At 39.5% G+C, this 27,338-nt stretch overlaps 1 protein-coding gene across 8 annotated transcripts in view; it reads right to left on the bottom strand.

The window, feature by feature from the left end:
• PCSK5 (proprotein convertase subtilisin/kexin type 5) overlaps window positions 1–27,338 on the bottom strand; it is a 449,309-nt gene that overhangs the window by 237,542 nt on the left and 184,429 nt on the right. For all 8 annotated transcript variants that reach the window (XR_003790774.1, XM_029202704.1, XM_029202698.1 and 5 more), the window contains one exon: window positions 16,776–16,876. Coding sequence is in view for 7 of the 8 variants with exons in the window: in XM_029202704.1 (XP_029058537.1) it covers window positions 16,776–16,876 (101 nt within the window). In the remaining variant the exon portion in view is untranslated. The remainder of the gene's footprint in view (window positions 1–16,775; window positions 16,877–27,338) is intronic.

The raw sequence follows: 27,338 nt of genomic DNA, 5'->3' as shown, positions 1-27,338 counted from the left end.
GACTGGTGTGAGGTGATACCTCATTGTAGTTCTGATCTGCGTTTCTCTAATGATTAGTGATGTTGAGCATCCTTTCATGTGTTTGTTGGCAATCTGTGTATCTTCTTTGGAGAAATGTCTGTTTAGGTCTTCTGCCCATTTTTGGATTGGGTTTTTTTTTGATATTGAGCTGCATGAGCTGCTTGTAAATTTTGGAGATTAATCTTTTGTCAGTTGCTTCATTTGCAAATAATTTCTATCCATACTTTAGAAAAACCAAAGGGAGAGTTCCTTCCCCCCCTTCCTTCCTTCCTCCCTTCCTCTCTCCCTCCCTTCTTTCCTTCATTGTACAAGTATTTGATTGCCTGCTATATGCTAAACATTGTTATTATTGCTGGGGCTACTGCAGCATACCCACTTTCAAGACAGCTTACAGTCAGGATGGGGGTGTCCTTTTGATCTATGGGCCACTTGCGAATGAATCACCCAAACTATCCTGAGGACTCTGAAATCTGCATTTTTAAACAAGATTCAGTAAGACTCATGTGCACACTAAAGCTGAAAAAAGAATCTTCAGATAAACAACAAGGTCACACTGTATAGCACAGGGAACAATATTCAATATCCTTTGATAAACCATAATGGAAAAGAATAAGAAGGCACATATATGTATAACTGAATCACTCTGCCATACAGCAGAAATTAACACAACATTGTAAATCAACTATACTTCAGTTAAAAAACAAAGAATCTTCAAAGTATAGCTCAAATCCCTCTTCTTTTGTAAAGTCTTCCTAAATCATCTCTGTTCAAAATTTCACCACCCTTCTCCATACTCATGGCCCTTATACGTCACAGCAGCCATTCATAATTAACCATGTCTCGTTATAGCTCTTAAAACACATGATGTAGTGTGATGGTGGGCTGCGGTGTCACACTGCCTTGAGTTCAATTTCCAGATCTATCACTTCTTGCCTGTGCAAGTTTCTAAGGCTCAGTTTCCACATCGAAATACGGTGATGTTGCCTACTTTATAAGCGCCGCTTTGAGGATTAAATGAGATGACGAGTGACAACACTAAGCTCAGTATTTGGCATAGAGTAAGAATTCAATAAAAGCAGGCGGCTGCTTTCATTTTTCATCATTTTCCTTTTCATTTTACCTTCTTGCACTCTTACACACTGTTTCCACACTCAGTTGGGGCTGACAGCAAGAAGAATCTTTTGCCTCATACACAGTATGTCACAGTCAGATGTGCTATGATTTTTACTGGGTAGGATGACACTACCAGGCTTTGCAGGCATCTTGTTTTTCTGGCATATGCAAAGAACGTAAAACTTTACTTCATCTCAGTTGCACATATGGTTACTCAATAAGATTTAGAATCAGAATGAATAGAGAAATGAGAACTTAATCCTAAATGGTAAGAAATAAGCCAATCTTCTAAGCACAAAATGTCTTGCTTTTTGTCTTGCATGTTCTATTTCAGGTATCATATTTTACTAGAAATTTGTTGCTTTGAGCTTGACTCATCAAATGCCATAAACAACTTGTTGACGTCAGGATGAATAAATCTTATATGCTAGTGAAATGACATGCCTTTCAATCTGTCAAGTATATTTATCTTATTCATTTTTCTCTCATATGGATAATGGCAAAGTGTATTATGATTAAAATTCTTTAAAAAGAGAGACAGAAAGAATGCTGGAATCAGCTAAATACAAAAAACTAGATGCTAGTGTCACTGGGAACAATTATGCTCTTCTGAACAAATGACACAAAAATCTTCTAGAAGCAAGAAATTATAGGTCAAGAAAATGTGGGCACAGGCAAGATGGATTCAAAACTCAGCCCAAGAACACTTGGTATAAAAACAGATTTGAATTTTAACTGGGTTTCAATATAGAGCTGAGGAATACATCTGAGAATCTTCAAAGACAGTGATATTCCAGGAAGCCATACAATAAGTCATTTTGCAGAATGTACTGAAATATGCTTTGATTAAAGTGATTAAGTGGTAGATTATGATGTGAAACTATAATGAACCCTGGAAAAAAAAGTCAGCTTCTCTTATCCCTAGCAAGAAAAATTATATTTGATAGTATTTGGGGTGTTACCATAGACACTATCAAGAACAAAAATTTCTTGGCAATGAATATAATCCACAAATCCTCAAGAGACTAAATTTAAATACTAAATTTTACATACTTCTTATAAACTCACTAATACACTAGTAGATTTTCTAAGCAATTTTATGGGGTAACTGCATAAAAATTAATTTGCTATTAACACCCTATTTAAATTAAAGGACGTGGCAGTAGACGAGCAATTTATAATGTAAATAAATCTATTCTCTTTATTTTCTTTCTCTTTTTAAACATGTAAATTGTCTCAGACATTTATAGCAATCATGGTCTTAGTGAAAAGCCTTTTCTAAGGAGTAATTCATAAACTTTTAGGAAGCTGATGCACCAAAGCCCAGTCAGTAATTGTAGGAGAAATTTGCTATAGGTCTTGTCACCAGACCTTTAAGCCCAGGGACCTTGTCCCATTCAGTATTTATGCTTCTTCTAATTCTCAGAATCCCATGGGAAGAAAAGAGTATCTATTTCAATAAATGGTATGCAATCCACCCAAGAGCTCAGCTGAGGAACTAGAACTCAGCCTTGAGTTTTTCCTTTACCCCAAAGCCCATGATCTAATTCTCTCCCTGTTTGTTGAACATGCAAAATGTATAGCAGATCTATCCATTTCTCTCTATCCCCATCACCATCACCTTGAACAGGCTACCCCAACCTCTCCTGATCTACAGAACTAACTTGCAAAATGGTTTACCTGCCTTGCTCCCACACCAGGACTTCTCCAAGGAGAGTCTGGAATGATCTTTAAAAATTTTCATCAACTCATATCTCCCTCCTTAAAAGACTCCATAGATCTCTTATCATGCTTACCTACTATGACGCCATATGTATACTGGACTTTTCCAACCCTCTCCTCACTTTAGCCATACAGATCTTTCTAATCCTCAAAGCCAGTAACCTTGTTCCAACCACAGGGTCTTCCGAGCTGGCTCCTCCCTCTCCCTGGAATGCACAGGCCAGCTCTTTACAAGGTAGGCTTCTTCCCACGTTTCAGGTCTCAGCTAAAATGTCACTTCCTCCCAGAGGTCTCTGCTTAACCACTGTATGTAAAAATACCTCCGTTACTCCCCATTATTCTACTGTTTTTCTTAGTACTTATTGTTTGCTTTTTTACAGACTGCCTCACCAAATAGGATGAAAGTTCCACCTCTGTCAATCCACCAATCAATTCACAATACCTAGCATAGGAACTGACAATCGGTGGAACATTAATACATGTCTGTTGAATGAATGAATGATTCCATCTAAGGTTTATGTTACCAACAGCCTTAGTCTCTTTATGTACCTTTCAGAGATGAGAAAAATGAGATTAGGAGTTTCCTTCCAAACCCCCCTCTTCTACACCGACTCTTTTTTTGGTGGACTTAAACTGGGAGAAGCTTCCTACTTTGTGTTTTCTCAGAGTGGTGTCATTTTTATAGAATTCTAGGCATAGTGTCCTTTCAGATGGGATTCTTGTCAAGGTGGTGGAGAGGATGGCATATCATAGATAATGACATAATTGCTATGAAATCAGTCAAATCCCAGAGGACACTGTAAAGACCTTTCCCACCCCCAATCTTACAGCATTACTGCTTAGGTTAAATCACAATTTGAATACTTAGAACATGAGACATTTCTAATATATGACAAATGACACTTGAAAATGATATCTGACCAGCTCTACAAGGAAAAACTCTGGGGATTGCAACAAGACTGAGAATTACTCTTCTTAAGAAATAATCTTTATTACTACAGTAATAAGAGCAAAATACATTCAGTGAATAATCACCTAATAGATTCATTCTCTGTTCTCAGTTCAGTCTCTGGGCAACTCAACCATCCATCAAGTTTCTTAGTTTCCTCAACTCAGGAAGGGGATGGAAAACACTGGCTAAGTCTCCAGATAATACAAGGTGAATAAGCCTGTTGACCAGGGCTTTTCTAGGAATAAAGGACACCTTTGGAAGCTGCATTGTTTTAAGCCATGGATCATCAGTTAAGGTACAAAGTTGAGTCCAGTGAGAATTGGCTTCTACATAATTTGAACTTGCAAAGTGCTAGAGGACACAGTGTATTGTCTGTGTGTGTGTAGACATAACAAAGCTATTTTCATGCACGGTCCTGGCAGAAGGCCCGTGGTAACTGCTCTGTGAGTCTGGTTACAATTATGTCACTATAGGGAACAATCCAGGACAGTACATCCTTTCTCTGTCCACTCAGCCTCACATGGAAATGTGTGCTGTTTCTACCTCACAAACCCCTTTTTCAGCTCTCCTGCCTGACTACATTTTAATTTTCTTCACCCTCTTTACAGTATATGGCCCAACCATTTATGCCAGAAATCTCAGCTAAATTCTAAGCCAGAACTACAACATTACAATACAGAAGAAACTCTAAGAGTATGTGAAAGGAAGGACATGTGTAATAACTCCTTCTTTAACCTGTAATTATACAGAACCTGAGCATTTATGCCTGTATTCTCACTACCTGTGCATATGCTAAGTTCTAATTGAAATAAATAAAACCCTCCTAAAAGGAGAGTTGGTATATCCTCTGTTATTTTACCTCAATCATCAAATGCATTTGTGCTCCCCGCCCACTGCAACATTTCATACAGCTGAATGTGGCCCTTGCGAGAATTTTTAATGGAACATTTTATACTGAAATGTGTTTTTAATTAAAACAAAACAAAGAAGATAAGAACAGTTTACAAGATATCAGGCCTAAGATGCTAACTCCAATATTTAGAAATGTTTATGCCTATCATATCTTTCATATGTGGCCTCCCTTCAAGATGGTCAGTTCTAGAACTCTGAAGCCCCTCAATTAGTTATTTTAACTCAGTTTGTTAAAAACTCCAGACTTCCTTTCAACTGTCTTAGGTATTAACTTCTCACAATAATTGCGTCCCAAAGATTTTGGGCAGTGGCCCATTTTTTCTTGCACTGGAAATATACATAGGTGAGAGAGAGACTACAATGAAAGGTAAAACAAAGATATAAAGTGGTTGATAAAGGGGAACTGCATAACATTTATATAGATGGACTTTTTAGGTCTTACAGAAATGCAGACGATAAGTTTAATTTAGAAAGAAAGAATTTTCGGGATAGTTTTCTGAAGACAACAGCATATGAGGTGAATCTTCCTGTGGCCCAACGCGTCTTTAATTCTTCACACGTTGATCTTTCCATGTCTCACATTAACCCACTGAAGAATTCAGTGGAATTTTAGCTTCTTCTGGAAGCTAAAAGAGGGAATACCATCATGTCTTTATTTTACCCAGGGTAAGCCCAGTTCTAAGGAATGCTATGTACACTGGGTAAGGGATGAGCTGTGGCAGTGCGTAAGAGGAGTCACTATGCAACAGCAATGAGAGGAACTGAGAGGTAAAAGTAATATATGAAACTGAGCAATTCTATTAACCTCATTTCCCTTGTACAAAAAATAAGAAGGTTGGAATAGATGGATTAATTTAATGTTTGTTTAGAATTGAACTTGTTCAAAACATGGTGTTTAAGGTGTCATAGAGATTATACAAATGCCATGGCACCAAGGTTCCAATTTGGATCATCATCGAGTCTGACTGTCTCAATTTTCTTCCAAATCATTCATGTTCCACCACCTTTCCACCAAAACTATTTCACAGACTTTCTTAAATTATTTGTGCGTGAATGCTGGTGTCCATATGCCCCCTAATGATATTTTAAGATCCTTTGAAGGCAAGTGACATAGTTTACAAATACTTGAATTACGTCCTGCCTAATTCACTTAGCTCCTAGCATGATGCTTTAAAAATTATTTTTTATCTCTAGGCAGGAAACACAAGAGAAGGAAAAGACCTACAATACCAAAGCCAAAAAGATTTTAAAAAATGGTAATAGGAACATACATATCGATAATTACCTTAAATGTAAATGGATTAAATGCTCCAGTGAAAAGATGTAGACTGGCTGAATGGATACAAAAACAAGACCCATATATATGCTGTCTACAAGAGATCCATTTCAGACCTAGGGACACATACAGACTGAAAGTGAGGGGACAGAAAAAGATATTCCATGCAAATGGAAATCAAAAGAAAGCTGGAGTAGCAATTCTCATATCTGACAAAATAGACTTTAAAATAAAGACCATTACAAGAGACAAAGAAGGACACCACATAATGATCATGGGATCAATCCAAGAAGAAGATATAACAATTGTAAATATTTATGCACCGAACATAGGAGCACCTCAATACATAAGGCAAATGCTAACAGCCATAAAAGGGGAAATCGACAGTAACACAATCATAGTAGGGGACTTTAACACCCCACTTTCACCAATGGAAAGATCATCTAAAATGAAAATAAATAAGGAAACACAAGCATTAAATGACACATTAAACAAGATGGACTTAATTGATATTCATAGGACATTCCATCCAAAAACAACAGAATACACTTTCTTCTCAAGTGCTCATGGAACTTTCTCCAGGACAGATCATATCCTGGGTCACAAATCAAGCCTTGGTAAATTTAAGAAAACTGAAATCGTATCAAGTATCTTTTCCGACCACAACGCTATGAGACTAGATATCAATTACATGAAAAAAATCTGTAAAAAATACAAACACATGGAGGCTAAACAATATGCTACTAAATAACCAAGAGATCACTGACGAAATCAAAGAGGAAATCAAAAACTACCTAGAAACAAAGGACAATGAAAATACTACAGCCCAAAACCTATGGGAGGCAGCAAAAGCAGTTCTAAGAGGGAAGTTTATAGCAATACAATCCTTCCTCAAGAAATAAGAAACATCTCAAATAAACAACCTAACCTTACACCTAAAGCAATTAGAGAAAGAAGAACAAAAAGAACCCCCAAAGTTAGCAGAAGGAAAGAAATCATAAAGATTAGATCAGAAATAAATGAAAAAGAAATGAAGGAAATGATAGCAAAGATGAATAAAACTAAAAGCTGGTTCTTTGAGAAGATAAACAAAATTGATAAACCATTAGCCAGACTCATCAAGAAAAAGAGGGAGAGGACTCAAATCAATAAAATTAGAAATGAAAAAGGAGAAGTTACAATAGACACCGCAGAAATACAAAGCATTCTAAGAGACTACTACAAGCAACTCTATGCCAATAAAATGGACAACGTGGAAGAAATGGACAAATTCTTACAAAAGCACAACCTTCCGAGACCGAACCAGGAAGAAATAGAAAACATAAACATACCAATCACAAGCACTGAAATTGAGACTGTGATTAAAAATCTTCCAACAAACAAAAGCCCAGGACCAGATGGCTTCACAGGCAAATTCTATCAAACATTTAGAGAAGAGCTAACACCTATCCTTCTCAAATTCTTCCAAAATATAGCAGAGAGAGGAACACTCCCAAACTCATTCTATGAAGCCATCATCATCACCCTCATACCAAAACCAGACAAAGGTTACAAAGAAAGAAAACTACAGGCCAATATCAGTGATGAACATAGACGCAAAAAACCTCAACAAAATACAAGCAAAGAGAATCCAACAGTACATTCAAAGGATCATACACCATGATCAGTGGGGTTTATCCCAGGAATGCAAGGATTCTTCAATATATGCAAATCAATCAATGTGAAAAACCAGATTAACAAACTGAAGGAGAAAAACCATGTGATCATCTCAATAAATGCAGAAAAAGCTTTCGACAAAATTCAGCACGCATTTATAATAAAAAACTCCCAGAAAGTAGGCATAGAGGGAGCTTACCTCAACATAATAAAGGCCATATATGACAAACCCATAGCTAACATCGTTCCCAATGGTGAAAAACTGAAACCATTTCCTCTAACATCAGGAACAAGACAAGGTTGTCCACTCTCACCACTATTATTCAACATAGTGTTGGAAGTTTTAGTCACAGCAATCAGAGAAGAAAAAGAAATAAAAGGAATCCAAATCTTTAAAGAAGAAGTAAAGCTGTCACTCTTTGCAGATGACATGATACTATACATAGAGAATCCTAAAGATGCTACTAGAAAACTACTAGAGCTAATCAATGAATGTGGTAAAGTAGCAGGATACAAAATTAACACACAGCGATCTCTTGCATTCTTATACACTAATGATGAAAAATCTGAAAGAGAAATTAAGGAAACACTCCCATTTACCACTGCAACAGAGGAATAAAATACCTAGGAATAAACCTACCTAAGGAGACAAAAGACCTGTATGCAAAAAACTATAAGACACTGATGAAAGAAATTAAAGATGAAAGAAATTAAAGATGATGCAAACAGATGGAGAGATATACCATGCTCTTGGATTGGAAGAATCAACACTGTGAAAATGACTATACTACCCAAAGCAATCTACAGGTTCAGTGCAATCCCTTCCAAACTACCAGTGGCATTTTTCACCAAACTAGAACAAAAAAATTCACAATTTGTATGGAAATACAAATGACCCCAAATAGCAAAAGCAATCTTGAGAAAGAAAAATGGAGCTGGAGGAATCAGGCTCCCTGACTTCAAACTATACTACAAAGCTACAGTAATCAAGACAGTATGGTACTGGCACAAAAACAGCAATATAGATCAATGGAATAGGGTAGAAAGCCCAGAGATAAACCCACACACATATGGTTACTTTATGTTTTATAATGGAGACAAGAATATATAGTGGAGAAAAGACAGCCTCTTCAATAAGTGGTGCTGGGAAAACTGGACAGCTACATGTAAAAGAATGAAATTAGAACAGTCCCTAACACCATACACAAAAATAAACTCAAAATGGATTTAAGACCTAAATGCAAGGCCAGACGCTATAAAACTCTTAGAGGAAAACATAGGCAGAACACTGTATGACATAAATCACAGGAAGATCTTTTTTGACCCACCTCCCTAAGTAATGGAAATAAAATCAAAAATAAACAAATGGGACCTAATGAAACTTCAAAGCTTTTGCCCAGCAAAGGAAACCATAAACAAGATGAAAAGACAACCCTCAGAATGGGAGAAAATATTTGCAAACGAAGCACCTGACAAAGGATTAATCTCCAAAATATATAAGCAGCTCATGCAGCTCAATATCAAAAAAACAAAAAACCCAATCCAAAAATGGGCAGAAGACCTAAGTGGACATTTCTCCAAAGTAGATATACAGATTGCCAACAAACACATGAAAGGATGCTCAACATCACTAATCATTAGAGAAACGCAGATCAAAACTACAATGAGGTATCACCTCACACCAGTCAGAATGGCCATCATTAAAAAATCTACAAACAATAAATGCTGGAGAGGGTGTGGAGAAAAGGGAATCCTCTTGCACTGTTGGTGGGAATGCAAATTGACACAGCCACTATGGAAAACAGTTTGGAGGGTCCTTAAAAAACTGAAAATAGAACTACCATATGACACAGCAATCCCACTACTGGGCATATACCCTGAGAAAACCATAATTCAAAGAGTCATGTACCACAATGTTCACTGCAGCACTATTTACAATAGCCAGGACATGGAAGCAACCTAAGTGTCCATCAACACATGAATGGATAAAGAAGATGTGGCACATATATACAATGGAATATTACTCAGCCATAAAAAGAAACAAAATTGAGTTATTTGTAGCGAGGTGGATGGACCTAGAGTCTGTGATACAGAGTGAAGTAAGTCAGAAAGAGAAAAACAAATACCATATGCTAACACACACACACACACACACACATATATATGAATCTAAAAAAAAATGGTTCTGAAGAACCTAGGGGCAGGACAGGAATAAAGACACAGATGTAGAGAATGCACTTGAGGACACGGGGAGGGGGAGGGGGAAGGGTAAGCTGAGATGAAGTGAGAGAGTGGCATGGACATATATACACTACCAAACATAAAATAGATAGCTAGTGGGAAGCAGCCGCGTAGCACAGGGAGATCAGCTCGGTGCTTTGTGACCACCTAGAGGGGTGGGATAGGGAGGGTGGGAGGGAGATGAAAGAGGGAGGGGATATGGGGATATATGTATTCGTATAGCTGATTCACTTTGTTATACTGCAGCAATTAACACAACATTGTAAAGCAAACATACTCCAATAAAGATGTTAAAAAAATTATTTTCAGTATGCAATAGATATTGATTACATACACATAAATAAAGACTGTAAGATACAGTCTTTAGTCTCAAGGAGTTTAAGCCTTGTTTGGAAGGTAATACATATAAAAACATCTGTAGTACAAGAACAGAAGTTGTCTAAGCTATCTAGATCTATATTCTCTCTATATATATTCTAGAATCTTGTTCTACATATACCTATATGGTATATTCTATAAACCAGTGGTAATAGACAATTGAAATAAGAGAGAACAGATAGATAATAAGAAGAAAGTAGATGAGCCTACCTAGGAATGTGTGTGTATGTATACACGCACATGTGTAGAACACCAAGGGCAGCTAATGTTTAATGTGTACCAGGTCTATTTCTAGTATATATAGAATACATATATGCATATATAGAATAGATATATGTATAGAATGGAATACACATTATAGAATATACAGAACAGAATAACAGCTGCCACCCCAGTTTATTTATTTTCTAAATTTAGATCTGGATGTATTAAATGTTCTCAAAGGATAGTATCCCTGTGGCCCCTGAGATATGAAATCTGAGAAAAAGGCTTTGGGTCACTTAAAACAGGAATTTGTGGCAGATTCCTTGTATCAGTGCTAAATAATGTCAGGTGTTTCTACCCAACTCAGTCCCTTTTATTTACCATTCACTGTGCCACATTTCTTGTTTGCCGAGTACATACTGTTCAAATTTCCAGTGAAAGACCATTTGCGATTCAAGGCAAAAAGGTTTCTTTGGTGAATTTAAATTCTGAATTTCCTGAGCTAATGCTGGTAATTTAACATATAAAACACTACTGAAATAGCTTTCCTTAGCTAACAGTTGCAGACTCAAGGCAGGAAAACTTTCAGTAAAACAGAGTTTATGATCCTGAATACTAGGTTTTTATGAATGTCAGTTATTTCACCTGTATTTTATAAACCATTTTATATGAAATATCATTTGCTAGCAACATATTTTTTTCTTTCTACACGTCTGGGGTACTGGTAATATATACCAGCATCGAGATACAAAGCACCTTACAAATATGACTTGATGTTTTTCTAGGTTGCTCACCCAACACTATTAGTTATGTTTCACTACTTTCTTTTTCTTTTCTTTTTTTGTGGTACGTGGGCCTCTCACTGTTGTGGCCTCTCCCGTTGTGGAGCACAGGCTCCAGATGCACAGGCTCCGCGGCATGTGGGATCTTCCCGGACCGGGGCACGAACCCGTGTCCCCTGCATCGGCAGGCGGACTCTCAACCACTGCACCACCAGGGAAGACCCAACTACTTTCTTCATTTAAGGAACCTGCTCCCAGGTTCCTCAGACAACTAAAAATAGAATTACCATATGATCCAGCAATCCCACTCCTGGGCATATATGCAGAGAAAACTCTAATTCAAAAAGATACACGCACCCCTATGTCCACAGCAGCACTATTCACAATAGCCAAGGCATGGAAACAACCTAAATGTCCATCTACAGAGGAGTGGATCAAGAAGATGTGGTATATACATATATACAGTGGAATACTACTCAGCCATAAAAATGAACACAATAATGTCATTTGCAGCAACATGGATACAACTAGAGGCTATCATACTAAGTGAAGTAAGTCAGATGAGAATGACAAATAGTATATGATATCACTTATGTGTGGAATGTAATATATGGCATAAATGAACTTATCTGTGAAACAGAGACAGATTCATGGACATAGAGAACAGGCTAGTGGTTGCCAAGGGGGGGGGTGGGGGGAGGGGTGGAGTGGGAGGTTGAGGTTAGCAGATGTAAGGTGTTATATATGGAATGGATAAACAACAAGGTTTTACTGTATAGCAGAGAACTATATTCAGTATCCTATGATAAACCATAATGGAAAATATTAGAAAAGAATGTGTATATATGTATAACTGAATCACTTTGTTGTACAGCAGAAATTAACACAACATTGCAAATCAACTATACTTCAATAAAAAAAAAAAGCAAAGAAACCTGCTCCCAGGACGCTTACTTTACTTAAACTTTTTCAGTTACAGTATATAAAAAGATGTCATTTTAAGTAGCAATGGACCAAATGATAGTTTGCTTGTAATCACTGATTACATATTCCCTACTCACTCAACTGAAAAACCAGAAAATTCCCCCCAAATCCACAAAAGCCAAACAACAGAAATATTATAAACCTCTGAACCAATACATATGTGATGAGGGTACCCCGAAACAGAAACAGTTTTCTTGCCTCTCTTTTAAGATGCCAGTGTTTTCTCTTATTCTGAAATTGCTCCTGATTTTTAGAAGGGAAAATATTTAGAGCTTCTCGCACCCAGGTAACATTTTTAGGAGCAGGAGGAAATTGTTTAGTAATTAGAAAGGCAAAGTTATGATCAGACTGTCAGAGGTGCCTATAGAGCTTAAAGAGGCTCCGGACTCAGGACAAAAAGGAGGTAGGTTTTTAGAACTGAGAATCCTTCCAGTCTTGGGAGTGGCACACTTTTACCCAAGGATCTGGGGGTGTGTTAGTTACAGTGGAGTTTCTTACAACACATGTTCTTACATACCCCACAGGATAAGGATGGCCTGGGAGTCCTATTAGTTATCACAGCAGAGTTAATGACCAAACTTTTGTTGCATTCAGATAAGAGATCTGAACACTTTAAGCTTCTCTGTTTCTCTGTTTTGTTTTTGTTTTCTCTTCCCTTAGTTTCCTAAGAAGATTTTTTGGAAAGCTCCAACCTTAGGGGAGCAAGAAGACTCACAATGCAGAGGGGTCAACAGTTGGAGTAGCATCCACAGCAGGACCCACAGTCCTACTGATCCAGGCAAATGTGCCGATGCAAGCAAGCACGTGGGGACGTAAAGGAAGCAGGCTGTGAAGAAGCTGGGAGGTGGCAGTTTTCCCTGAGTATATACTACTGTAACCTAGTGACATTAGGAGAAACAATGCATTTCTCCTTGTCGGGCAGAAAGAGCTGGGATATGCAGCTGGATAGGGACTGGCAGTCCCCACCTGCAGCTTTTCAGCTGAACGCTCAGCCTCATCCAGTGACTCATCTGACCTGAGCAGGAGGTGAATATCTGAAGTGCTGGACAGAGTCCTGGGTCAGAATTCTGCCCAGCTCTGGCTTTCTCTCTTCCCTCCTTATAAGGGAGTACAGTGGTCCACCTCCCCGCCCCAATCCTTGTCTTCTCTTTCTGCGGTTTCATTTATGCATGGTCAACCATGGTCCAAAAATATTACATGGAAAATTCCAGAAACAAACAATTCGTAAGTTTAAATTGTACAGCATTCCGAGTAGTGCGATGAAATCTCATACTGTCCAGCCCTGTCCCACCCGGGATCGCCAACCATGGCGTGATGATCCAGATTACCCAAAGACGACCCTCCTTCTGACGTATCATCAGAAGGTCAGTAGTAGCCTAACACTACGCCACGATGCCCACGCCATTCACCTCACTTCATTTCAACACGGAGGCATTTGATCATCTCACATCATCACAAGAAGAGTGCGTATGGTTCTATAAGATGTTTTGAGAGAGACCACATTCACATAACTTTTAATACAGTACATTGTTATAATTGTTCTATTTTTAGTTACTGTTCTTCATTTCTTACTGTGCCTAATTTATAAATTAAACTTTGTTATAGGTATGTACTTATAGGAAAAATCATAGTACATGTAGGGCTCGGTACTATCTGTGGTTAAAGGCATCCACTGGGGGTCTTGGAACGTGGATAACAGAGAACTACTATCAGGCTCTTCCACTGGTGATGGCAAAGGCTGAATCTCAAAATACCAAGGCTTGAGTGTTGCTAAGAAGCACTAGTGGTGGAGGTTGGGTGACTGGGTGAGGTACACTTACCAAGGGTTAAACTTAGCTTTGTTGAGAACAACTGCACCCTTGGTACACTGTTACTTGAGCTCTTTGCTATTTAGATACTTTCTTCTCCCGTGGGAGGCCCATTGCTTATTGATGCTAGTTTAACATCCATGCCTGACCCACTCTTGAGGTACTCAGACCTATTGCCCCCAACTTTCAGCTTCACTTACAGGCAAAGATTGGCCTGTAGAACAAACCGATAGAGATGCAGGGAAAGGTTTATTCTTTCTCACCTGATCTGGTTGTTTACTATATACTTTGGCCGCACGATTGGACTAGACTGTTTAAAATACGGTGGATTTTCTACATAAACTCTATCCTAGGACCTTCCTTCCACCCAATAAAGTTTTGGCAAAAATCAATCTTAAAAAAATGCTCAAAATGCAAAGGGAAAGAAAACAGGCAGCTTTCCAGTGTGTTCCCCAGCCCCAAAGCAAACTTATCCAACTGAGTGTGTTGTTTGAGGCATAAAATTAAGGATTTTTCATTTGAGCTTAAATAGTGGTTAAAAGAATTATTGTTGAAAATATTAGTGTTATAGTAGTATTTCAAGGAACTGAGTAGCATGTGCTGTACAGCCACAGTTATGGTACTTGGTTGCCAAATTTGAGATTATATCCTTTTTTTGGGAAATGGGGAGGTGCAGGAAGAATTCCTGACTATTTTTTTTTTTTAGTAGTTTGTGGACAGGAGACTATTCCAGAGAAACAACCCAGAATTTCAGAATGAAGACGATATATTTTTCAAAATCCAACTTACAGTCACCAGATTAAAAACACAGATACTTAATCTGCTGTCAGAACAGTCCAGTGAAAAGTTATAAAGTGAGAACAGAATAAGTGCCAACTCCTCGCTAAACTTTTAACACTTTAAAAGATAAAATGTGGTGAAATGATTTAATATTTAACCCTGCCAAAACAAAAGAAATCCAAACATTGATGGGAGCTTGAATATCTCTCAATGTCAATGCTTAGGGGCAGGAGGCCACCAAAAGATATGGTACCTGCTATGGTCTGAATATTTGTGTCCCCTTAAAATTCGTATGTTGAAACTTAACACCCAATGTGAGAGTATTAGGAGGTAGGGCCTTTGGGAGGTGATTAGGTCACAAGGCTGGAGACCTCTTTAATGGGATCAGTGCCCTCATAAGAGACATTTATCCAGAGATCTCCCTTGCCCCTTTCTTCTACCACGTAAAGCCAACTAGGAAGTGGGTCTTTGCCAGACACTAAGTCTGCTGGCACCTTGATCTTGGACTTTCCAGCTTCGAGAGCTGTGAGAAATAAGTGTTTGTTGTTTATAAGCTACTCCGTTTATGGTATTTTGTTATAGCAGCTTGAATGGACTAAGACACCACCATATCCAGAGCCTGTGTTCTTCTGCCTGTCTCAGTCCAAGGAATTACACATGACTTAGCAATTTACTGAATCCATATTACATTGAGGCCCAACTGCCTTGACAGAGGCTGTCTGCCTTATAGAGAGTCAGATGTAAATGTTGGGAAGCCAATATGTACCGGGAATGAAACAGTACTGTTCTTATTAATACCCGAGTCTCATCATGATCCTTGTATTCTTTCCCTGTCACCTGCTATGGCTCTACATCAGGTTTATATGAAAGAATCTTTCCATTCCTCCCTAGGGCAGGGATGCAAGGCTATTTTTGGAAAAACACTTATGTAATTACTTCAATTCGTTCTTGTTATGATCCTCTTGTAGGGATGGCCTCAGAGTTCAGGCCCACAATCCCTTTTATAAAATCCTTGGACCAGATAGGTTCGGAATTCAAAATTTTTTCAGATATGGTGTCCACAGCATATGGCACACAAAACTTCCAGTGGGGTCCAAGCTAGCACCTCATAATCAAAGATATTAATGCTTCTACAGTGAAATGTGTGAATTTTCACAATACATAAAGACTGAAAATAGCTTCAAATCAGTTCTGGGCAAGCTTTGCCATCAAATGAGTTTTGGTGTCAAATGTGCAAAAAACAACTTTCAGTTTTCAGGCCATTTTGGCTTTTGAAATTGAGGGTAAGGGAGTGTAGATCTCTATCAGGTTTTCAAAGAGTTAAGACAAACTAATCTATTGGTGCTTGGAGAAAGAAGAGAGACCTACCACCATATAAATCTAACCTAAGAACCTAAAATAACCTGAGGGGGCCTTTCAAAGGGATCTTTTAAACACCAAATTTGACTACATTAAGAAGGATTTCAGTTAAGTGGGTTGTCTTTCTTCCTGGGCTCCTGTCATATGACCTTGACGTGTTTTGTTCCCCAGAGTGAGTCTGTGACGGTTCTACTGTCATGGAATCTGAGCTGCATTGCTGTCCTGCAGGGAAAGGAACCAGAAGTGGGCAGACCTAAGCTTTCTGAGACTCACAGAACATTCCCCGACTAGAATAAAAACCTCAACAAGGCAAGAGTGTTACAGCCAACTGGCATGCCTGCACTATGACTCCACAATAAAGTAATTACACAGTTTGATTTCTTAAGAAGATAAAAACCAAAAAAGTTGCCTTTTCCCTTAATAGAGGGGAAGCTTTTCTTAAGGCCTAATCTTTGCAGTTTTAAAGGTGGAATTGGGAAGATTATATTCTGGCTTGTTGTGCTCGAGATTGTATACTAGCGAAGGGGTAAACTGTCCTTGAGCTGAGGGGCTGTCGCCAGTGGAGACATATGGAGATAAAGGCTTACTTGGCTTCCAGGGCCAGTGCAATGATGCCTGCAGCCATGGGGGCTGAGGCCGATGTCCCAGTGTGGTTGTCCGTGCAACGCTGCCTCAGATCCGTAGTGATCTAGAAGACAGAAGTGGAAAATTTAGGACTCTGGGGTCAATGTGAGTCACATGCAAGTAAAAAGAAATTTACTCATAAAACTGGAATGGAGGGGTGTTGAAATAGTTGTTTTAAATTCCTTGTTCCCGCACTCCTGTGACTGTATCACTTCCAGAGAATTGCCTGTGTAAATCAACTCTGAAAAGGGGAGGGTTTGGAAATTGGATTCCACTTGCGTTACAACCAGGGTGAGGACTGAGGTGAGGCTTTGGCCCGAAACATACGGGTTGTGCAAGTGTATCCTTAAATTTTACACCCTAGGCACCTCACTTGCCTCTCTCTGGTCCCAGCTTTAGTTAAAACGAAAGTTCTTTCATTACTCCAACATTTTAAATAATCAAACATGTTGATCCAACAACCAGACACTGAGTTAAGCACCTAGCATAATGAATAAAAGCAAGGGTCTTGTTCCTGCCCTCCTAGAACTATTACATTGGAAAAGCTGCACGTTTCAAGCAAAAGATTTATTCTGCCCTAGAAGGAACTTTGCTTACAGACTCATTTTTAGAATGCACAGAAATGTGACTTGGATGAACCAAGACTTCCTGATAGATTTAACACAAATACTAAAAACAAGGTTGAAGCCAGTGTACTTGATGTGAAATGAACAGATCTAAGTGCATGCTTGTATATTATAGGAGATTAGCCATTTTCTATTTTCTAAAGATCAAAATGTGAGAACTAGATCATTTTTTCCTCTTGGTTTGAATCTAGTTCACTTCAGCTGTGGCTGAATAACATGCCCATCAGCAAGGGCAGTGTTTCTCAACCTCTGTTCCATGATCATTTCATGAAAGAAGAAAAATTAAATGCAGAATCTTCATAACAAGAGAAATAAAGCACTATGGTATATAATTTTGCAAACCACTGTAATATCTAAGATCCTCCCTCCCTGATAAGAATCCTTTTTTGCCCCCTTGGGACTAATAGCCCTCCTGCTGGGAAGCTACAAGGCTTGTGAGACGGACTTAGGAGTCTCATTGTAGTTATTGGAAGACATTGGTAAAGCTTTCTCAGTCATCAAGACAAGTATATAGCCCATATTTTACAGATAAGAAAACTGAGGTGAAAGGTCATCAGAAAGGTGTAGGGGGATAGAGGTGGCGAAAACAAAGCCTTGCTTTTCTAAGGTGCGTCCTTCAAGAGAAGAATGCAGATTAGCTGATTTGGAAAGAAATTTGCTCATCACCGAAAGAAAGCACTGCATAACTCTTTAGAAATGAGTCCTCCCCTAAAAGTTTCCTCAGGGTCACGTGAGGATGTCTGAAGGGACTCTTTAATTATCTGTCATGAATCGAGATTGACATCCCGGTGATTTAGTTTCACACGAGGCCATCAGTGCTCACTACCTGTTCTTTATGCCTTTTGACACCACTAATATTACCAGATTGAGAGGCACTGATACAAAAGAAATGGGAGAAAGAGTAAAAATACAGAGAACCACGTAGATAGGTGGTGGCGGAAAGGAGACAAGCCTTGCACTCTTTTCCGGAATAACTGACAGCAGGGCAAGAGCCCGACCGTGTGTTTGGCAAGCAGGGCAAGTTGTTTCTAGATTCACAGATGTGATTAGCTAGCCATCCTCTGAGCCTCCACAGTGGATGTTCGCAAGATGTCTGGGTAAAGAGAGCCCTACCCACTTCTACATTAAGAAACTTCTGAGATTTTTCAATTGTTGGCGTTAAAAAGGTATTTCTTTTTGGAGGGGGCGAGGCAAAAAACCCCACATAACACAGATTTACCCTTTTAACAACTTTTTAAGTGTACAGTACAGTATTGCTAATTATATGCACTTTGCTGTGCAATCCTAGAGCTCTACGACATTTTCACCTTGCCTGACTGAAACTCTACCCATTAAACAACTCCCCATGGCCCCTCCCCAGCCCCTGGCAGCCACCATTCTACTGTTTGCTTCTGTGACTGTCACTGCTCTAGGTACCTCATGGAAGTGGAATTATGCAGCATTTGTCTTTTTTGTGATTGGCTTATTTCACTTAGAATAACGTCCTCAAGGCTCATCCCTGTTGTAGCATGTGGCAGGATTTCCTTCTTTTTAGGCTGCATAATATTCCATTGTATTATGTAGTATATTTTCTTGATTCATTCATCTGTCAATTGGTATTTGGGTTGCTTCCACCTCTTGGCTATTGTGAATAATGCTGCAATAAACATAGGTGTGTAAATATCTCTTCCAGATCCTGTTTTCAATTCTTTTTTTTTTTTTAAAGACCAACTCCTTTAGACCCACAGCTGGCCTTTTCGTAATTCTTTCTTTCTTTTTTCTTTTCTTTTTTTTCCTTCCTCCCTTCCTTCCTTCCTTCTTTATGGCAGCGTTGGGTCTTCGTTGCTGCATGCGGGCTTTCTCTAGTTGCGGCGAGCGGGGGCTACTCTTCATTGTGGTGCGCGGGCTTCTCATTGCGGTGGCTTCTCTTGTTGTGAAGCACGGGCTCTAGGAACGTGGGCTTCAGTAGTTGTGGCTCCCGGGCTCTAGAGCGCAGGCTCAGCAGTCATGGTGCACTGGGCTTAGCCGCTCCGTGGCATGCGAGATCCTCCTGGACCAGGGCTCAAACTCGTGTCCCCTGCATTGGCAGGCAGACTCTCCACCGCTGCACCACCAGGGAAGTCCTCAGATCCTGTTTTCAATTCTTTTGGATATGTACTCAGAAGTGGGATTGATGGATTGTTAAAAAGTGATTTCTATTTCATTTGAAATGATGGGTGAATTTGCAGCCTTATTTTCCAAAGGCCTGGTCCCTAAGTCCATGTATAAATACCCCAGCAGCAGCCTGTTTCCAGGTCTCCAGATATACTGTTGTTGAGAGGTGGCCTTGCCTGCATTTTTCTCATTTTACCTCACCCTCACGGTCACATTCCTTTGCCAAGTTTTTTTTTTTTTCAATGACTTGTGCCTGAATTCAAGATTTTTCATGACGTTTTCTCAGTTGGCTCATTTTGCTTATTCTTCAGCTGCACCAGACGCTTTCAATGTACAGAAACAAATCCAGAATAGAGACGCCAAGTGTGTGCAGCATTTGTGCATATAATAAATAGCTACCTCCAGCCTCACCTCCAGTGAACAATAAAAATGTTATGATGTTGGGTTGGCCATAGGAATATGCTCCATCCAAATAGGGTCCGCAGGTATATACGCAAATGATATATACTCAAGTAAACAGCCATTTAGTACTTTTATATATAAACACCAATTTACTGTTACATGCTATTAATATAGGCAAGTTTGTAGAATTCCACATCATCATCGCGCTTTTATTTTTTTTTCCAATCACTTGAACTAAATGAAACTTGAGTAGTGAGTAGGGGTAGAAAGGGAGTGGAACAGGAAGGTGATGGAGAGGAGGGAGGTTAAAAGGAATGGAGAGAAAAGAAACAAAAACATCCTCACTCCCTTCTCATCCTGCTTTAAGTGGAAACTCCAGCTGGGTCATTTCAAGAGGAAGTTACTGTCAGTGGTCGAGATATTGAGGTGATAGATAGATAGATAGAAAGATCTAAGGCAGGTTTTCATCATTTTCATCATTAAGAGAACGCACAGCATCAGGAAATTTTTATGTCTATCTTTAGAAAGAAAAGGCAAAGACCACCAAGGAGCATGCAATTTTAAAGAAAAATGATGCTCCCCAAACTGGAACCACATGGGGTAACCCCATTAATCACAACACATGCATACAAGAACTGACAGTGTAACTTAAAGGAAAAGTTGCATTCAACGGCTGGCCCACATCATGGGGCTGGGAATTCAGAGAGTTGATATGTGAAAACAGAACAATAAAGTGCATTAAGTTTCAATTCCATTTTAGAATGTCTCAGAATTTGGTTTTGGTCCCGCTGGCGCATCTTGCATGCTCTAAATTCCCCAAATTCACTACCCAAATCAGAAACAGAATTTTTCTCCACAGAACTTCTCAGATTGCTCAAGAAAATATCATTTCTGCCCATCAGAGTGAAGGAAACAGGAGATGACACCAGGCCTCACACCAGATCAAAGCTGTCTTGATCAGCAAATTAGATTTTCAGCCTCTCCCGGGATGGGTAGCAGATGGGCTTTTGGACTCCACAAAGTTTGGGATGTCATCTTGATTTGGTGAGATGGGGTGGGTATTCAGGTCGAGTCAGGCTTCTGCTGTGAAGAACCATCCCTTTTTCTCATCCTAAGCTCTTATTTCCGAGTATTTCACATTTCGATTACTTGGGCTGATTGGATCTTTTATTCTAGCCTGTTGATGTAATTCTCCAGGGAACCTCAGTTCAGATTGAGGCTGGCTATAAATGACAAATCTTTACACAGTTAGGAGTTTCTATCTCCCTGATATCTTGTGATCTGTTTTATTTTGAAGGTGCCATATTGTCTCATATCTGTTAAAAGAGCAACTGAACAGATATTTTTAAAACATGAAATGATTCTGTCTGTTAGGTTGAATTTGTTTCTGGTGTCGATTTGGATTTGGATTAGAAAGGTGCCAAAAAAAAAAAAACCTGTTTCAGACACAGCTCTGGAGGAGGATAAGGGCAGAAACTACATCTTAAATGTGTTAACGAATAAAATAGGAGAAGCTGATTTATTAAGCACAGCAAAATATAAAGGAACCAAAGACTAACGCTTTCTGTGTTCACCAAAGTCACAAAGACTGGTGTAAAATTCGATTATGACTGACAAAAGACCACACAAAATTCCACTCCCATGTTGCAATAAGAATCTGTAACTGTAAAGTGCAAACGTAAGTTTTGCTTATCAATGTGAGGTTAATATCACTAAAGAAGGATCCCATCTCATATCATTTTTTGAATCTCTATAATGTTCAGCTCAGTGCTGGGTACAGAGCAGAGGTACAGTATTTATTTGTTAAGTTGAATTACTAGTGTCAAGCTCCTTTATACTCATTTTGTTCTATGTTTTAAACTCTCCCACTTATTAGGAAAGACTTCAAGGTTACTTCTTTATCGATTCTCCAAATAAGACTTACATAAACTTATAAGCAGCCTACAAAAATGATGTGTGTATGTGTATATACACAATCCAGGGGCTAAAGTATAGCCATTTCTCTTCCTACCACTATTGCTAACACTGGCTGCACTGCTTCTAAAACCACACCACCAGCAACTTGCAAAGAGCAAGGCAATGAGCGATAGGTGTGTATGTTGTATATAAAATATATTTGTGTGTATGTGTGCACACAGTTATATATAAAATTAGATTGGATCCACAAGAACTCTGCAAGGAAGATATATCAATACTATTTATTAACTAAGGAAATGGAGGCTCAGAGAGATTCATGAGCCCAATGACATGCAGCCACTAAAGAGCTGGTAAGTGGTGAAGTATTAAATCCTGAAATGGCAGCAAAAGAAAAAGCTGAGCTACAGAGTGTAGTCACCCATGACAGCAAAGGTGGCGGTTCCAGACCATCACCAGCAATTACGGCGAAACTGGCCTTGGGATCCAGCCCCCGTCAACCAGTGGGTATCGCCATTCTCCTTTGGGCCACAGTCAAAATCAGAATTTTTTAGGCATAAACTTTCCTTCCTTCTTTTTAACATTCTCAAGAGAATATGGATCAGACGTCTATACAAACTAAACACATCTGGGTTTGCTAGTCTTTCACTCATGAAAAATCATGACATTTCCCAAATCAAAAGGAGAAACAGAGAGATGATAGCAATGACTGCATCTGAATAACAAATTCGTTAGCGGAGAGGGTACTTTCTGCAAAAGGAAATGTGTAGCTGCTAAGGAATATTAAAAGCAATAAGATAATTCCTCCAATGGAACTGGTCTTTCAGGCCAACCCTGAGATACCCCAGGCAGCAAGTTTGTTTTGAACACAAATAAATAAAATGACATCGGAAGAGGGCTGAGCAGAGCATATATTTAAACCCGGGCTCACAAGACCCAGGAGGAATACGATAGCCCCCATATTCCAATCACTGAGACAAATTACTAGAGGAAAAAAAGACAAAGGCTGAACAAGTCCCAAAAGAAATATAATTTAATGATGGGAGTGACTGGGGAGAGAGGGGAGCTTTATCGCTATCAAAGAACTTGGGAGAAATTCAGGAGGTAGTGAAGGGTTACATAAAGACAGGATCTTTAAGGCTCCTTGACACTAAGGATAGTTGGATGTACAGCTTTCTACAGCAGGATTCCTGTAGGCAATTTCCTATGTGAAATATATTGTCACGTACCCTCTGCCTTTCTCCAACCTACCAGTAGAGGAAGATTCTCTGAAAGAGAGCACCTACCTGCGTCCTGGGACTGTTTAAATGCCTTGTGAGGCTTCTATCTTTCTCAATGTCAGTTACTCCTGAACATTTATTAAGCTCAGGCTCTGGGAAAGAAAGTCTTCAACCTCAAGTGGTTTCCATTCTAGCATGGAAAACAGTCAATAAAAAAATGTATAACATCATGTTAAGTAGCTCTAAGGACGCTAGAAAGAAAACTGAACAGGATAAAAGAGTAGAGTTTGGGGGGAGGGGAGTGCCACTCTTTCAGGGGAAGGTGAGGAAGAACAGCCTCCCTGATAGGAAATTTGAGAAGAGGCATACATGAAGTGGTTTCTGGGAAAAGAGTGTTCCTGCCAGATGACACGAGTCGCACAGGAGGGCCCTGGTTTGAAATCACACAAAAGGCAAAAAGGTAACTTTGGGGAGTTCAACGCCAGGCCACGGGAATTAGCCACTTAGACTGGCAAAGGGCTTAGGTGTTTTGCAAGAAGACCGACCGATCGTCTGAGGGGGTTAGGAAGAGGTCTAACGGCATGAAATTCAAAATTAGTGAGCCATAAAAGTAAAAATGTGCTGTTCAATATAATCACCAATAGTCCCATGTGGATATTTAAATTTAAATCAGTTAAAATTTAATCGCAATTAAAATTAAAGTTCTTCCACTGCACTGGCCACATTGAACATGCTCGACAGCCACGTGTGTCTAGTGACTACCATTCTGGCAGCACAGATGGAGAACCCTTCCATCCTAGCAGAAAGTCCTACTGGACAACGCAAATCTAAAGGACTACGAAGCAAATTGCTCACTGTATTCCGAGTGTATAAAATTTGAATACACTGTCATCAAGAATATAAATGAAAGTAAAGGTAATACACTTAAAAATGAAAATTACTTTCCATATTCAAAAAGAACGAGTGGGCCAAGTAGTGAAAAACAGTGGATGCCTATATAGTCCACATACTTTTCTTTTTTTTTTTTAAATCACTGTGAAGAGAACCCCGAACAGGCAAGAAAAGCACCGTTCTTTTATACAGCCCCATGCTGCAGGTCCCTGGGAAGGATCCGGGGCATGACAGCACATTGGTTACAAGGTGGGCTGGGGGTTCAACACAACTTTGGTTGGAATCCAGACTCTACCACTTACTACATGTGTTTCTTTTAACCTTTCAGACTTTAGTTTTCTCATCTGTAGAGTGGGGACAATACTTGACCTTCCTGCGTAATGTTTTGGTGATACAAAGAGAGGATGCATCCAATGTGCATAGCACACTGCCAGGCACACATTAGAAGGGCAAAAAATGTTATATTTATGACACGTTAATATAACTGTAAATGTACTACATGTCTGGCATGGAATAAAATGTATACGGTGTTGTTAATAAAAACATTATTTCATAATAACCAGTCACTTCAACTGATTTCTATTTACCTTATAGGGGAGCTTCTTATCGTAGTAATCTTGATATTTTAGTTGCTTCACTTGCTATAATAAGGTTCAAGGCCATCACTGATCCGAATCTATTAAAGCATGCGTGGAATACCAAGGTCCACAACTGTACGATAGTGATGGTAGGAAACCAAGGGATGGAGACTTGGCTACGTTCTGAAACTCAGGGCAAGGTTTTCCTACTTGCACACCATGAAAGGGACAAGAAAAAATTATTTAACCAAAGTGCTTTCCCAGAAGCAGTGAGATCTTTCCGCTCTCCTGGATCCTCAGCGTCTGCCTCAGTTCAACTCACAAAGGTGCTCTATGAATGAAGAATGACAACTGTGCTCTTCTGAAGAAGCAGCAAATGACAAAAGGAAATGGATGGACTGGGGAGGGGAGCCCCAGAACAAAGGGAGACACTGCTGTTCCTGTAACACTCAATCACGGATGCCACTAACAGGATGCGGGCATCTCTGAGGGACCACAGACATCTGGTTCAAAGCGTGGTGAAGAAAAGGTCCCAAGCGCAGAGCAGGACTATTTGTCATTCTGACATCTAGAAGGAAAAGGGACAGCTGGACCATAAAAGCCTGATGTTGCCACCAACTCTCCTCACATTCAAACTGTTAACATGTTTACCATCAAAGTGCCATTCTTTACGGGGTGGGTGGAACAGATCGTGGTTCTACAGATTGGAAAAACGAAGGTGCGACAAGCACCTCTGTTAACAACAGCTGGAAAAACGACCAGCCTAAGCTCCCACGATACAGAAAGCTACCCTGACTTAGGGAACAAGGGTACCAGCCACTCACTAGGTGGCTCGTTGCCACAGGCGTTGTGTAAGTACCTTAGGCTCAGTACATTGCTATCTTCATGAAAATTTATGAGGTTGGTTCTGGCTTTACCTCCACTTTACGGAGGAGGAAACCAAGACTCGGTAGAGGTTACTTAGCCACTGAGTGGTCTGTCCGTAGCTAGAGATTATAATTGGAAACAGCTACCACATTCCTCTCCAACTGAGGGTAATCTGGAGACTCAGGCGAAATAAGAGAAGCTGAGAACTGGCTAGAGAAAAATTCGTAATCAATTGCTACCACGAAAATGGGAGAGGTTAAACAAAAGGTAGAGCCAAGTAAAAGGTAAACAGGTAACTTTATATACTCAGTGAGTCAGTAAAGGTTTTGATATCAGAAGCAGCAACAAGGGAGAAGTGAAATATGACCTGAATCAAGGATATTGACATTAAATCATGGCGTCCATCTTTCCTCTCAAGCCCTATCCCTCACCACAGAATGATCGATTTGTCCATCTGTGGAAGCATCCTAAATGACCACCCAGTCAATGGGGGTCATAGCAGCTACCACACCGTCACAGTAAGTAGTGATGAAAAGCCCAGGAAGGTCAAGTGTAAGGAGTAAATCTCAGGGTAGCAATTTTGAGGTCCCTCTATCTGCACTGTGCTCTTCCATCTGGGACCCGGCAACACTTCCTTCTTCCTTGATATTTTGCCCATTGGATTATAATCTTCTCTTAAGGAAGGCACTTATGGAACTTAAAAACACCTCTCTCACAACAACTGCCCCACAGGAAATAATAGCACTAGATGGGCATATTTACTTTGAAGCAATGGTGAGTTTTCATTAACATGCCTTCAGACTCTAGAAGTTTGGGAAGACAATTCTTATTCCAGAGAGTTTTCATCAGGATTTTCATGATGCAGAACTGACGGATGCCACTCAGTATTAGTGGGCCTTGACCAGGAGCTCTGAGAGATGAGCAAATTTGAAAGCCAAAGGAACATTCCTAGATTAAAACGTTTCCATAATGATGGTAAAGTATCATAGAGCATCACTTTCCCATGAAGAAAGCCATGGAACTTCAAAACTTGTCATCTCTGTATTTTCTCCTTTTATATTTCACTTTGTATTGTGGAATATGTTTACTGATGTATGATGGAGGTACTTCCAGGGTTACTCATGTGCATATTTTTAACCCAATTATTATGAAGGGATTCGAGAAAGATGGGGACAGATGGGATATGCACAGGGGTAGGCAGTTTTTATTTAAATCCATCTGAAAAATGTAACTTAAGAGGATAGTAAAAGGTAGCCGAGAAATCAAACGTGAAAATCCTATAGTAATCAGGAATCAAGAGGAACCAAATAGATATGGATGAAGAATTACAGGAAGGAGGTAGTATCTTATCACCTCTATTTCCACCGCCGTATAAAGCCAGAGGGAGCATTGCAGAGTGAACCAAACCTGCGTGAATCACAGGATCTGAAAGCAGGATGTTGGCTAAATGCTAAAAAATGTCATGTATAGCACCTTAGCTCCACTTTAGAAAGACAAACCCTGAGACATTTTATAAAACCATGATCAGGAAAAGAGCAAAGTGCAAAGGTGTCTGAGATTTAGAGTCAGTCGCACAGTGTGGGACATCCTAAAAGTCAGACCTTTTTTGAGCACCAATGGGTCAGGTAGTGTGCAAAGCACTTTCTATCTACTTGCTCATAATCACTGAAATAACTCCATGAACTAGGTATTACTAAATGCCCTCATTTTACAGGTGAGGATCTTGAGACAGAAAAATTAAGTAATGTATCCAAAGTTACCCAGCTAGTAAATAGTTCCAGAGTGAACGAAAGCCACGCCGGCTGGTCCTGCAAACCTAAACTCTTAACCATTTTACCATGTGCATAGAGGGCAGAGCATGTTGGTAAGCAGATCACACAGGACTACTGTGCTTC

The sequence above is a fragment of the Monodon monoceros genome, unplaced genomic scaffold (genome assembly GCF_005190385.1).
Source record: "Monodon monoceros isolate NGI ecotype Baffin Bay Population unplaced genomic scaffold, NGI_Narwhal_1 Super_Scaffold_5, whole genome shotgun sequence".
NCBI classification, from domain to species: domain Eukaryota; kingdom Metazoa; phylum Chordata; class Mammalia; order Artiodactyla; family Monodontidae; genus Monodon; species Monodon monoceros.
Note: the sequence above shows the minus strand (reverse complement) of the source record. Positions and strands in the feature narration are given on the sequence as shown.